Consider the following 13,467-nt stretch of genomic DNA (forward strand, 5'->3'; position numbering starts at 1 on the left):
GCTGGCTCTGAGGAATGTCTTGTGTATGGAGTGCTAAAGTGATGAATATTTGTCTCGTGGGATGGGGTTTGGGTGTTAACATTATAAATGACTTGTTTTATATGCACATATAAGTATTCAGAGGCATATGCTCACACTGTATCCTGACCGGAGGCCTGCATACGACAGCATTAGTCCAGACAAAGAACATTCTGACTATGATCTTCATTATTTTAGGACGGACTTATTGGTTTTCAGGGAAATTATGCAGCCTAGTATCACACCAAAGAGTGTAGTACACCCATCAGTCCACCAGAGGATACCCTATCAGTGTCACGTTTTGACTCACCTCACTTCAAAAGTACACGCATGCATGAATAGGGTCGAATAAGGAGGCCGTGTTAAGCGGTATAAAGAGTGATAAAAGTGTGAGTGGCAGTGGTCGAATAAAAACAGGAATTTCACTGAGACGATTGGTGTTCAAGTCTGTGAGGAACGCAGATTTTTACCCAAGTTCCAAACATAACGTAACATATTTAACTTACATAGCGTGCGTTAGGTAACTTGGTATTCATACAAATGTTACTTATGTAAAATGAATTACTTTAATACAAACTATGACCTTTTTGTTACGCTAACCACGTAAGTTTTGGTGCCATAAACTTAAAGCACCCTACTTTTCACACCAAGGTGAGACAAAACGTCACACTGACACAGTACCCTCTAGTGGACTGATGAGTATATTACATGCTGTGGTAGGAAAGCAGGTTACGTGGTCGCAGGATAAATTAAAGTTCTAAAGTTTTTACGTTGTCCAAGTTTCAAAATAGCAATTCAAATAATGTATAATAAACTTGTACTTGAATTTTAAACCTAGACTTAGCTGTTTTTTCACATGTAAATTCCCAATTCCATGCCAACATAGACAGTAAAGTGAATATTGAGTATATAGCCTATATTTGGCGTGTATAAGGTTTCATTTCTCCTTCATGACAAACACATGCACATACTCTCCATGGTCACAATAGAGACCAGCATGCCTCCCACACAATACCACCATAAGTTTACAGTGCATCTCCCGTGGGACCATTTTAGCCTGAGACCATGACTGCCTCAGAGGCCTCCGTCTAGACACAACAAACGTCTGTCCACACTCGCCCGTTTGTCAGCCCGTCACAGTTTCACTCCCTGGGCACCGGGGCAGCCATGCGTGCTCCCCCTGTCTAACGATGAGACATAGGCGGATAAATAGAAATGGGTCTGCAACTGGGGGCAGTTGCGGGGGGGGGGGAATGGAAACTATTCAAGCGATGCAATCCCAACAAAAGGCCTGAGCGATGAGGAATTCCACGCAATCACTCACTCACTCCAAAAGCCAGAAGGGAGCGGAGCAGAGTGCGCAGATAAAGTGTTTGTGTGCTCTTCTCTCCAGGTTTCCATGTAATTTAATGTTGTTTAGATAGCGACGGACTGACTGTCTCTTCGCATGGATAAATAAAAACAGAGCTAAAGTCATAATTAGCGCAAAAGCTTCACGTATAATATACACCTTCTCACATGATGCGTTGACAGATGTGTGGGGTGGAATCATCTAAAGCACTATACCCCACACGTGGAGAGGAGAGACATGCATGTACACACTTCATCATGTCCTGCGTTAGATCCGTGGCATTTCATCAAGTGCTGTGAGTTATTGTGGCTCATGTACGTGAAATAATTTAATTTTCCATTCTTTCATGGGCAGCGACGACGTTTAACCACACAACGCTGGGCTCTAATTAATAGTCTGTACGTGACAGATGCCTTGCTCTTCACGGTGTACGGTCGAAACCTGCACTCACTCACGCACAGGGGCGCACATGTGCGAGCGGCATACTCAGACGTACAGATAAAAAAGGCTCGCAGCAACACATTCACTGACACTTACAGACCTCACACTTCTGCTGCCCTCACACGTCTAACCCAGCATTTGTGTTTCATTAAAGCCTCGAGCACGACGCCTCCACTCGGCGGTTAGTCGTCACACAGACATCTTTGATGTGATTCGCGACAGAGACACATTTGTTTGGCTTTGTAATAAAAACAATATTCCAACTTAACATTTCATAATTATGTCTTGGCTTTCAATGGCACCCCCTCGCCCCACCTCCCCCTCCGCCCTTTCCCTCCCTGGCCTTAAAGTATGCCTGTTAGGCCCCAAGCACTCACAGCTCCGAGTGCAGCAGTAAAAAAAAAAAAAAAACCAAAAAAAGCCTGATCAGAATCAGATGGGGACACACGAGCAGGGTAACATCACAGCTTTGAGGCCTGTGGAAAGTCTTATCGCCGACCTCGATGCAAACCTTTTAACTCACTTTCTAACCACAAATATTGCTGGGATTAGGACGTCACTGCAGACACAGCACAGCTTGATGTATTGATTAATTGGACTTGGATAAAGAGTCTTCATTGGTCTTTTATTCAAACTATTTTAAAATGTTGCAGACTTCTTTCTTTTTTTTTTTAATACGACTTGATCTTCGAGAAAGATTTTTCTTTTTTAACTCGTACCATGTAATAATAAAACATCCGAACATCTGTCTGCCAGGATCAAGGCTGCCACCTACAGTTCAAAACAGTAATGTTAATCACGACTCGAAGTGATCCATCACAGAGAAACGTGCCTATACAAGAACCGCATGAAGAGAAAGTTGTAGAAAAACAACTATTAATGCAAACAGACATGAGTGATGGAATAATGTGGTCGGTAGCGCCATGCAAGCAATTTACTCATTTGAGCTCAGAGTCTCTCTTTGTTTCCCTGCTTGTTTGCGATAAACACATAGATACAGCAGCGTGCACTTCATATCACTTCACACACAGATACAGCTTGACATTTGAATTTACTCATACGAACACACACACTGACTACTTATTAAACCCCAGTACAGAACAAAGTCATAACTCATTGGTCTATTTGCCCAGCTAAGTCTTCATTTTGAAGCAGACAGGAGCCAGAAAACAGTGACGTCTTCAGCCGACTCACTAAAAGTAGCACAATGCATCTATTCACACAAGTCCCTTATCTGTCTTTCTAGATAATGGCGCTATCTACAGCTGACTTGTGCACCTATCTACCATCTTTTGCCTCAGTCTGGCCACGGCAGCCACAATAATACAACATCACTGTATCTATTTAGCTCGCTTCCATGCAAATAATCTCCTGAGCTCATCTGAGGCGCTTACACACACAGGAGATACGTATGCCGGCTGATATTAGGCTCTACTCTGCATAATGACTACCTCTAGATTTATGGTATGATCGCAGCAGTTTACCTGCTTATTGGTAATTGTTTCCAGTAATACCGCTGTTATACCGCAGCAATTTGCCTTTCGATTAACGTATCCCTCTGCACTGGGGAGATTTTTACAGGCGTCAAATTGGGCGCAGTTACACTTTTAATGGGGGACGTTCTTTTCACCATCAGAGGTAAACCCGGCCCTTTCAAGCTCGTACTTCAAGTGAAAGATTTAGTGTTGAAGCAACATGTGCCCGTTACATCTAAGTTCTCATCTATCTCCCCCCTCGAGGCACCATAATGATACTGCTTTGTTTTTGTTGGTATACACGGTTTCCAGGGCAACTGTTGTGCCTTTTTGTTGTTTGGGTAAGGTTGAAGGAGGCAATGGTGGTGATTGGAGAGTGTGTCTGTGTCTGTGTATGTGCGTGCGTGTGTGTGTGTGTGTGTGTGTGTGTGTGTGGTGGGTGTTGTTACTGCCACACATGCGAGATGTACGCTAGATGTACAGCAAGTTATACCACTATTTCAAGTGGAATGACATTAACAGTGTTCCTAACAGTCCTTGAAAGCAACTAAAAGTACTGTACATTTACTTTACTTGAGAATTTTTTTATATTATGTTGCTTTATGCTGTTAGACTACTTTCCAGACGCAACACTGTGGTAATTCTTAGTAACCCTGCTATGCAATTAGCTTAAAAAATACAACGCATTGTTTAAACTACCTAACAGTGTATAAAAAGGGCAACATTTTTCCAGTATAAAACAAAGTAGAACATAAATGTGTGCCTCCAGGCACTCTTTAGTTAACATACTCTCATTGACAATGACAAGCTGCATATTAGGAGCAACTGACATATGAACAATGCCAACCATTAGCATAAAAGAGGGCTTACAAATTATTATATAGATCTCGTTAGTATTGTTGTATTCATCTTCCTGACACATTGGATACTTTAAGTACATTTCACTGTTGGACTTAACTTGAAATTGTATGTTTTTAATGAAGTATTTTTATGTTTATTTAAAAAAAAAAAAAAGAAGAAGATTCTCAATATGTCTTCCACCACCACAATATTTATATTCTAACAAGTAAAGCTAAATATATAGCAAGAACTTCAAAAGGGGTATCCTGAATATTCACAACAAATATGTAATTCCTAAAAAGTCCTTTAGTAGGACTAAGTAAATGTTCAGGCCTCCACCAGTTTAAAGGCTGAGCTCTTAATCACACTGAGAGGAAAGTGGTGGACAACATATGCAGTAGGTGATCAGTGATGTAACATAGATCTCTTTTTACTTCAATGTCAGGGTATCAAAGACAGTAAAGACTGTGAAAACAAAATGGCTCACCGTCCCTCAACTACTCTGTTTCATATATGAAAACCTGGGCTATTGTATTTTACAGTAGGCAGCACTTGATCAAGGAAGATATATCACACTCAAATGAGCCACACACAGGTATTGTGACTCATGCACCGGTCCCTGTTTTATTCTGCCTGTATGAAAGAGCACAAAGAGCTTTATCATGCTCTGATCATGTCCCCATCAAATCATCACTGTCACTGTGAGTCGGAGAGTGTAAGTAAAGCTGCTCTCACATCGTCCTCTCCTGTTTCAGGAATCACGCCAGAGTGGGTTAACATACTGAAAGGTCTGTACACTGTTGTTTCACCATGAGAGAAGCTATGTTACCCTCTGCAACAATGGAAAATGTGTGTGTATGTGAAAAGGGTTCTGCCACAACCCTCTCAGAGGGTCCCAAAGTGAACACTTATTTCTGACCGTGTCCCTTCTTTAAACAGTGCAGAAGTAGATATGGATGAAAGAGTAGCATTCTTATCGTGTTTTGACTTTTCATCACACTCTAAGTTTGAATTTGTGCTGCAAGGACATGCACTATAGAAATATGAAAGACAGTATGGTTTTTATTGATGCTTGCCTGAAAATTTTGCTTATTTTGTAAACATATTCACAAAAGCAGAATTTGAGAATCCAAAGCGTGCGTCCCTGAAATGGAATACTTCCACCGAGGATGACAAGAGCTGTACGTTTTCAGTGCAACCAGCTAACTCGTTTTACTAACTCACCATAAAATAACACTGCAAGGCCAAAAACAGGGTGTTTCTCTCCGCACAATGAACTCAGCTTGTTTCTTGTTTGGGATCAGTGTATAACTGTGGTCTCACCGCCCGGCAAAAAGCTAGAATCCTGACATTTTCCATGGTTTTACAAGCCCATGTGAGTCATATTCATTTTCAATATGACTGTGGTAAATATTAGGCGCAGAGCTAATGAAAACAACTGGGAAAACACTGAGAGGAACGAGAGAATAAAGAAGACTTAACCTCTAAGTTTATCTTATTTTTTCTTTTTGGAACAATCCCAACAAAACAAATCAAGCTTAAGCCGTGTCTTTGGTTTTTGTAATTGTGTTAAAGCTGGAAAGCCTCGGCCAGCAACAAGGGGATCTTATTATTTTATCATAAGCTCCTTATCCAGGTATTGGCAAAAACACACTTTGTTTGGAAAACCTTTTTGCTCAATATGGAAATAGGGATAAGTTGCTTACCGCCTATGAATCTTCTAAGCCTGTTTTTATTACGCATCTTATTCTCTCACAGAAATTGTAGTAGTTCCACAGTGGGACAAACTAGTGTTCCTGTCCTGCCTCCCAGTGGAGATTTTGCAACATGTTCAGAGTTCATTGCGACTCTGAACTCTCCTCTCCTCACCCTCCAGAGACTTTGACACGTAGACATGACTGATCACAGCCACACCAGCAGGGTGTGTTCCTTTCTCACTGCTGTAATTGCTCACATTTGTGTAGTGTTGATTTCTTTGTATAGCAGCAATGAGCTCCACAAGCAAGCTCACAGCTAATTAGCAGGTGGGACTACCAAAGATCTGCACAACTGTTAGTACAACAAAAACAAACGCAAACTATTTAAGTGCATCTAGAGTCCACATATCTAACTTAAGGATGTGTGAGTGTCAGCATGTCATGACGGCAATATACCAAACAAACCAACAAAATGATTAAAGCCTGTGCAGACATTTCAGCTTACCTAAATTCAAATGTATTCACCTGTTATCATTATATTGTTGACCTGGCTCAATGTCTCTCAACAGACTTTACACACAGCCCCTGTTGTACCATGTTTTAGCCACTAGAGGTCATCCTAAGCAAATGCTTGAACAGATAGAGTCCTACAGTTTCTGGTACTGTGGTAGTTTCATTGCTGCATTTGAGAGGCCATGAGGGCCAAAAATCTCCATAGTGCCCATTTAGCATGTTAGCAATTAACAAAATATTGTTTGGTGAACCAAAATCAAGGCAAGGCACTTTACTTACGACCTGATAAGTGTACAACCTATTGCTGCAGCAGCTTTTGCTGTCAGAATTTCAGCAAGCACTTTAATTGAGTGATTTACAAGTTCAACCTATTTGACAGTAAGCTCCCACTCCGCTGTTGAGTCCTTGAGCATGTTATTGAATCCCTACCAGCTCTTGGAGCACTGCTGAGCAGCTCACCATATGTTTTAACCTTCAGGTGGACAGAAAATTTCCTTCAGGGATCAATATCGTATCACAAGATCACTATTCTTGCCAAGGACCATCAGTCATCTTTGACATGTATTTGGTCATAGCCACTAAATTTGTGCCAAGACCTTCTTTCTAAACGAGGCCCAGAAATCCTCCAGAGGGTCCTTCATATCTCCAAGTGCACAAAGCCAGCACATCATGTGTGTTAGCACCAGCTGTAATCAACTGTACAGTAGAGAGGCCGTCAACACAGAAAGGTCTCTGGAGAGCTCCACGATCAGGCCTTGACAGTGAATCAGCAATGACCTCGCAGCATTACTTTTTTGAATTACTGCCCCGGACCAGAGTGTAAAAGCCACTGGGGGAATATGCCTGGGTTTCAGAGCTATGATCAAGGAGGGCCATCAAAGACCCCCGACATCCTGCTTTATAGTTGTATTCATCACCATTACTGTATATACTGCTGTCTGGGGTCATGACTGTGTGGGGCAGATACAAAAGAGAAAGAAAGCCTGGTGTCCCTGTATCATCTTTTAAAAGGTTTCTTCCACTTAAAGCAGAGCGATAGAACAGTAATCAAGCGCCACATGAAGTGTAGGAATAAAAATCAATTGATGAGTGTTACACTGTCTCTCAGTAACGAATGCTGGCCTAGAACACACAATAACCAGAATATGATAAAAGCACAGAACTTGTCTACTTTGGAAGGATTTGTAGATCCTGAGGTGGAGCTGGCCATCTCAGCTATTTGTTTACAGCTTAAACAAATAACCAGTCAATTAAATGAGTGATTGACAAATAAGTGGGACAATACATTTTTTTAAAACAATATACAAAGTTTTTCAGATGTTGGGTATTTTTTTGGTAAATATTGTGAACTGTAAACAAGCTATTAAATAAGAAAGAAAATGCATATCTTTGACGATATTCAGTCTGTGTGACCAAGGGGACTCACTGCCACACATCAATAAAGAAATGTGAGCCTCTGGATAACCCTGATGAAAAGATCCTGCTAACAAGCAGAAGTGCCTCAGTGCTGTGACAGTAGAGCAGAGGGCAAAGACATAAGTAGATTGTGTGTCACCACAAAGCAACAAGAGACTGGAGAGACACTGAAGCACCATAATTGGAGCCCATGTTGGAAACAAGGAAGTAAAAAGAGCGTGTTGTGGGTGGTGATTCATCAAAAAAAATATTGTATGTCAGCCATTTGTTGGATGACATGGACGAATCGAAGTTGTATTTGTATAAAAGCTGACGTTCCCCAGTGCTATGACTTCCAACACTTCTTTTAAAGAGCTACTAATGGCACAAACGCTGCAAGTAATGCTTAAAATCTAAAATCTCTGCTGCGTACCTTTGCTGTGTTTGCACCTGTAAGCTATTTATCTCAAGAGAATCACCCCTGCAGATAAACATTACCACAACACAGACACAAAATGGGAGGAACAAGTGACAGACAGAAACAGGGGGAGTGCTTCACCGCACAAAACATTTGAGGCAACAAATTGAATTTGGCATGAGGCATTACATCGTGTGTCTGCAGGATGACAGGCTCTCAGCCCCTGCACTGAAAGAGGCTGGAACGAGACTTCACGTCAGGTGCTCTTCCCACTGGCACTTGTCCATCTCAAGTCAGTGCACGGTGACATAACTGGCATGGAGGAATCTGAACGCACACGTGCACTCAAACACGGCACAAATAAGTCAACTGCTTTGTTTATACTCTGACTCACTGGCAGAGGACATCTGGCCAGACTATGTAAACAAGAAGCAAGGTTTCCTTGAACAGCAACTACTAAAGGGCTCTTTAGCACAGCGCATAAATTGAGTTCTGCTTTGCCCGTGCAGCTGCTATAGACACTATATATGCCTCTACAGGTCTGCATGTATACAACATTCCCCTCCCATTTAAGATGACTCAGTATATACTGAAGAAAAATTCCACACGTTACATTTGAATGGTTCCCTTTACAATCTATGTAACGTTAACGCTCTCTGAGAGAAGGAGCATACCTGCATGGAACCTTATCATCTTTGTTCTTCTTCTTCTTCTTCCGTATCATTTTTCTTCCAAACTTCAAAAGACTACATCGAATCACCTGTATGTCCTACAGAGTTAAAATTTTAATTTCTCGACATCCTCTGCACAGTGACAAAACTTAGAAAGTCCATCACTCTATATTTTTAAAACATGCAGAATCAATTAACATTTATAACTCCACAAGTCCTTTGTCCAACACCTACCAAGATTGACACATAATAGATACCAAATGTTTTCAAAAGGGTTCAGTTTGGTCAAACGGTGAGTCCGCAGTGATATTCAATATCTTCCTGTAATGTGTACGGTATGCACAACAGCTTCTATTTCCCCAAACATTTGATTAAACTTCACCAAAATATTTGACAATTAACCTGACATCATCGAAATAATTTTTTTTTTTTCTTCATATTTTTATCACCAAACACCCCCTTTTCACACGTGATGTCATCCGTTAAACTTACTAGACGGTTGTGTAAATGCATGTCTCCCCTGTGGCGCAGTGTGTAAGTGTGTAAGGATCGAATCCACTCAGGGACAACTTGTCAAAAATGTTGCGATGTATTCATGTGGTTTACTCCCATGTGCTTCTTGCCTTCCACTGCTTGCTTTGCACCCCGATCATTGACACTTGGAGCTATATTATTACATCATTTTTGACACATTATTTTCTTGTTGTAGGTTTTAGTCCTGCAATTTCTTTTACCTTCATTTTTGTCATCTATTTGTTATTTTGCTTATTTTTGCCTTTATTTCTGTGTTCTAATCTGAAGCACTTCGGCTGCATGCTTGTGTGAAAGGTTTTATATAAATTACGTTGAGTTCTTGCAGATGAAGACTACATTATATACGTCTTTATTTTTAAAATCATTTTAGGTCAGAGGTTTGCTTAATGTCAGCTCTTCTTTTCTGTAAATGCTAGAGGACAAGTGATTGTATGATACATGTTGTAGCACTTGTAGTTCCCCATCTAAAAGGTTACCGAGATGCAAGTGGTAATTATGAGAGTGTAACTCTGCACATCAGAGCAGACTGATTTTGTAATGAAATGCTATGAAAGATGCAGAAAACTTTGACAAGCTCTGCAAAAACAATTACTCATTCAAAATTGAATGCTTCTAGTCTTCATATGAGAAAGACATTCATCAGCTTACTTGGCTAACCATTTCACAAAGGCACATATGTGCACACACACACAAGATAAACATCACAAGCTGGTCCTGGCGTGTAAAAACTAGACATACAGGGGATCTGCTGACACAGTCTGGCTCATAAGCAGCTCAGCAATATGATCAATGGCATTTTTTATGCAGTTTGATTAACATAAATTAATGGAAAGCGACCGCAATGGGGAACAATTCATGTTGATCCAATCCATAATACATTTTACACACATTTGTGATTTGTGACTGTATACGGGCGAAGTAATAGTTTGTGACATTACCCAGAAGCTCCATGGCATCGTCCTCGTCCTCAATCTCTTCCTCCACAACAGAGGGTGCAGGGCTGTGGACTGAATCAAAAGAGTCCTGGGACAACATGGCAGCCAGGAGCTTCTTGTGATGCTGCTGCTGCTCCTTTAGCCCTTTGCTCTTTGTTTCCATTTTCAGGCTGACAAGGAAATGCAAAAGAAAACAAAGTCAAATCGGCAATTTCTTTTCACCGCCATACAAAACCCAACAACTATTTGATAACCATTAACACATGGCCACCAACTTGTACAAAGTATGAAAAAGTTGAATATGTTAATGAATGTGACACTATCATTCTTTTATGGCAACACTCTTTGAGTTTCTGGGAAATACACACAAAAAAGCAGGTTTCTTAATAACTGTGCTCCTATAGTAATTCCATCCCCTCATCCTAATCTGGCCGGTTCATATCTGAACAGGATCAGGCTTTTCAGCGAGAACAAAAACGCTGCATTTGGCTCTGTGGCGTGCAGATGTGTGACCACATTTGAAATGCGTCTGACAACTGGTTTCACTTGGCAGTCGTTCCAGGGTTGTTAGAGACAAAATACCACACAGTCATTTCAAGTGTCATGCAGGTGCAGTGCACCTTGCTATAAGCGGCTAGCAGGGAGGGAGAAGATAAGACGGGGTAATTGCTCTGAGGTGAGCAACAGCACAATAGTGGTGCCACGAACCACAAAGCATTAGCAGTTTAAAGGATGTCAGTCTAGAAAGAGAAGCTGGATGGATGTTTTTGAGGCATATAGGTGCTGAAAGTATCTCTCGTGTAGTTTTCAGAAAGCAGGAGAACCAATAATCAGATCCAAACAGACATGCATGAGATGATGATGGAAATTAGCATTGTGCTAAATCTGTTAGAATACATTTATAGTGCACTGTGCCTGTTTCAAATAGAGGGGAAAAAAAAGAAGTGGGGTGCTTTAATTTTTTTTAACATTTAAAAACAGCAAAACTACACAGACATACTGTACATATATGGTCTGTAACGTTTTATAGAAATCATAAAATAAGTATAAATGTTCATTCTCACATTTACCACACATGGTTATTTGGACATTTGCATTGCAGCTTGCTTACTGCGGCAGCAGGAGCACAATATAGCCTCACAGTTATCTGACTGCTTTTAAATAAAAACAATAAAGGGATGGGAAGAACACAAATCTTTTTTTTTTTTTTTTTTTTTTTTTTCATATTTCTCTTCAGAAAAGCTTCATTAATTTCTCTGTCCAATTCTGGAAAAATGACCATAACGTATGTCTCCATCTCCCTACACAGTTAAAGATGCAGATACAATTATGAAGAGTAGCTTCTGCATTACGTCTATATTGGAGGAATACATTTTCATATCCCACTGGGTGAGGGCACGTGAATTATAAGGGGCAGAAGAGTATTAATTTGATACTAATCTCAGTTTAATGACTTCTATTTACAGTTAATGGGAAAGGGTCAAAAGATGACTGATGTTTCCTCATACCCTCTCAGTGTGGCATTTGTACTAATCATATCTGCTAATAAGATGGTTGGTGCGATTCTCCTCGTGTGGCGCTTTTTTACAGCTGTTTTCAGTCCTTTTTCTTTCTTTAACTGGACTCTTTGGGAGGCAAAAAAGTAGAAACAGAGATAGAAAACAATCCTTTTGAACCTTAAGGTCAATTTTTTTAAACCCTGTGTAGAGAATGTAAATTGAGGACAGCAGGAAAGTTTGTAATACAAATTTTGAGAAAGAGGTGAGCTTGGTTATCTCCTTGGGAACCAAATACAGGTACAAACCAGTTATTAAAGACAATAAATATAGCCACAAAATAAAAACAAGTGCAAGCTAAATAGCTGGATTTCCCTACCTCCTTGTTTATCACCATCTTTACCTGTTTCAATGTATAATAAGTGAGCACTGTCTGTTTATGTGAACAGAAAGAATAGACAGCTATAACAGGGAGAAGACACAGAAAAATAGTTTCTGTCAAGTCCTATTCCACTGGACAGTCAAAATAAACCATTTATCTTGAATATATTTCTGCCACAGCTGAATCTTGATTTCCCATGTGCCCAATGCACTCTGCAGCCAATCATAGAGAGAGCTGCCATCAGCTGTCAGCTCCTCTTATGGTCATCAGTGACAGGTGGACTGGAATGATGGACAGAAACAATACGTTTGAAAATGAAAACAAGCAAACTTACAAGAGGAAGAGGAAGAAGATGGACGTATTTGACAAAAAGGTCAAATACATGAGAAGTCTAGTCTGAAAGCGTATGAGCACCAGAGGGGGATTGGTCTATGAAGGCTCAGATGGGATTTTAAGGGAGGGCAGTGCGGCTCTTTGCCAGTTTTCCACTTGATCAAAGTGGTCGTTTTTAGCTTCTCTACCTTCTCTAATATAAATTATAAAACCTAACCGGTGGATTTTATATGAACTGGCAATGATACCTTACTTCACATTATAACTTTAAAGGCAAAAATACATTTATGTTTTTCTGATCTCACTATTCTTGTCTTTGGCCTTCACCTGAAAACAGCTCAAGAGGATGTGAATGTGATCTGAGTCCCCAACAAAAATCTAAAGTGGGAACAAATTCCCAGTAAATGCAAATAAGAGTTGATATAAATGATCCATCCAATGAGCCAAGTGCTCCACTGCTTAATGACAGAGGAAGCTGATTATTTTGGGAAGCTGCAGCAAGTTTCTCCCACTCCACATAAGTAAACACAAAACATGTAATTTACACACACACACACACACACACACACACACACACACACACACACACACACACACACACACACACACACACACACACACACACACACAGAGCCGAGCTCATCAGTGAGCCCACACACATCCCTATCTCCTAGCTCAGGCTTCAAACTAAGTGATTCCTCCCTATAATCCACCCATACAGTAACCTAATGAGATTAACACTGTGTGTATGTCAGCTCAGGCCTGCGCATGATTTATGGTTTTATATCCCATCCTCCTTCAATTAGTCACATCAGCAGCTGCAATGCATTTGACACACACACACACACACACACACACACACACACACACACACACACACACACACACACACACACACACACACACACACACACACACACACACACACACCCATCTGGCAGGGAAGTCCAAGAGGAATCATCCTATTT

At 40.7% G+C, this 13,467-nt stretch overlaps 1 protein-coding gene across 2 annotated transcripts in view; it reads right to left on the minus strand.

Annotated features, from left to right (window-relative positions):
- The window catches only part of cunh8orf34 (chromosome unknown C8orf34 homolog), a 58,366-nt gene that overhangs the window by 28,711 nt on the left and 16,188 nt on the right, over positions 1–13,467 (minus strand). For both annotated transcript variants that reach the window (XM_069151184.1, XM_069151181.1), the window contains exon 7: positions 10,292–10,458. In XM_069151184.1, coding sequence (XP_069007285.1) covers positions 10,292–10,458 — 167 coding nt within the window. The remainder of the gene's footprint in view (positions 1–10,291; positions 10,459–13,467) is intronic.

This window comes from Embiotoca jacksoni, unplaced genomic scaffold, assembly GCF_022577435.1.
Source record: "Embiotoca jacksoni isolate LCO1_2020_lvr unplaced genomic scaffold, fEmbJac1.0.p SCAF_17, whole genome shotgun sequence".
Taxonomy (NCBI): domain Eukaryota; kingdom Metazoa; phylum Chordata; class Actinopteri; family Embiotocidae; genus Embiotoca; species Embiotoca jacksoni.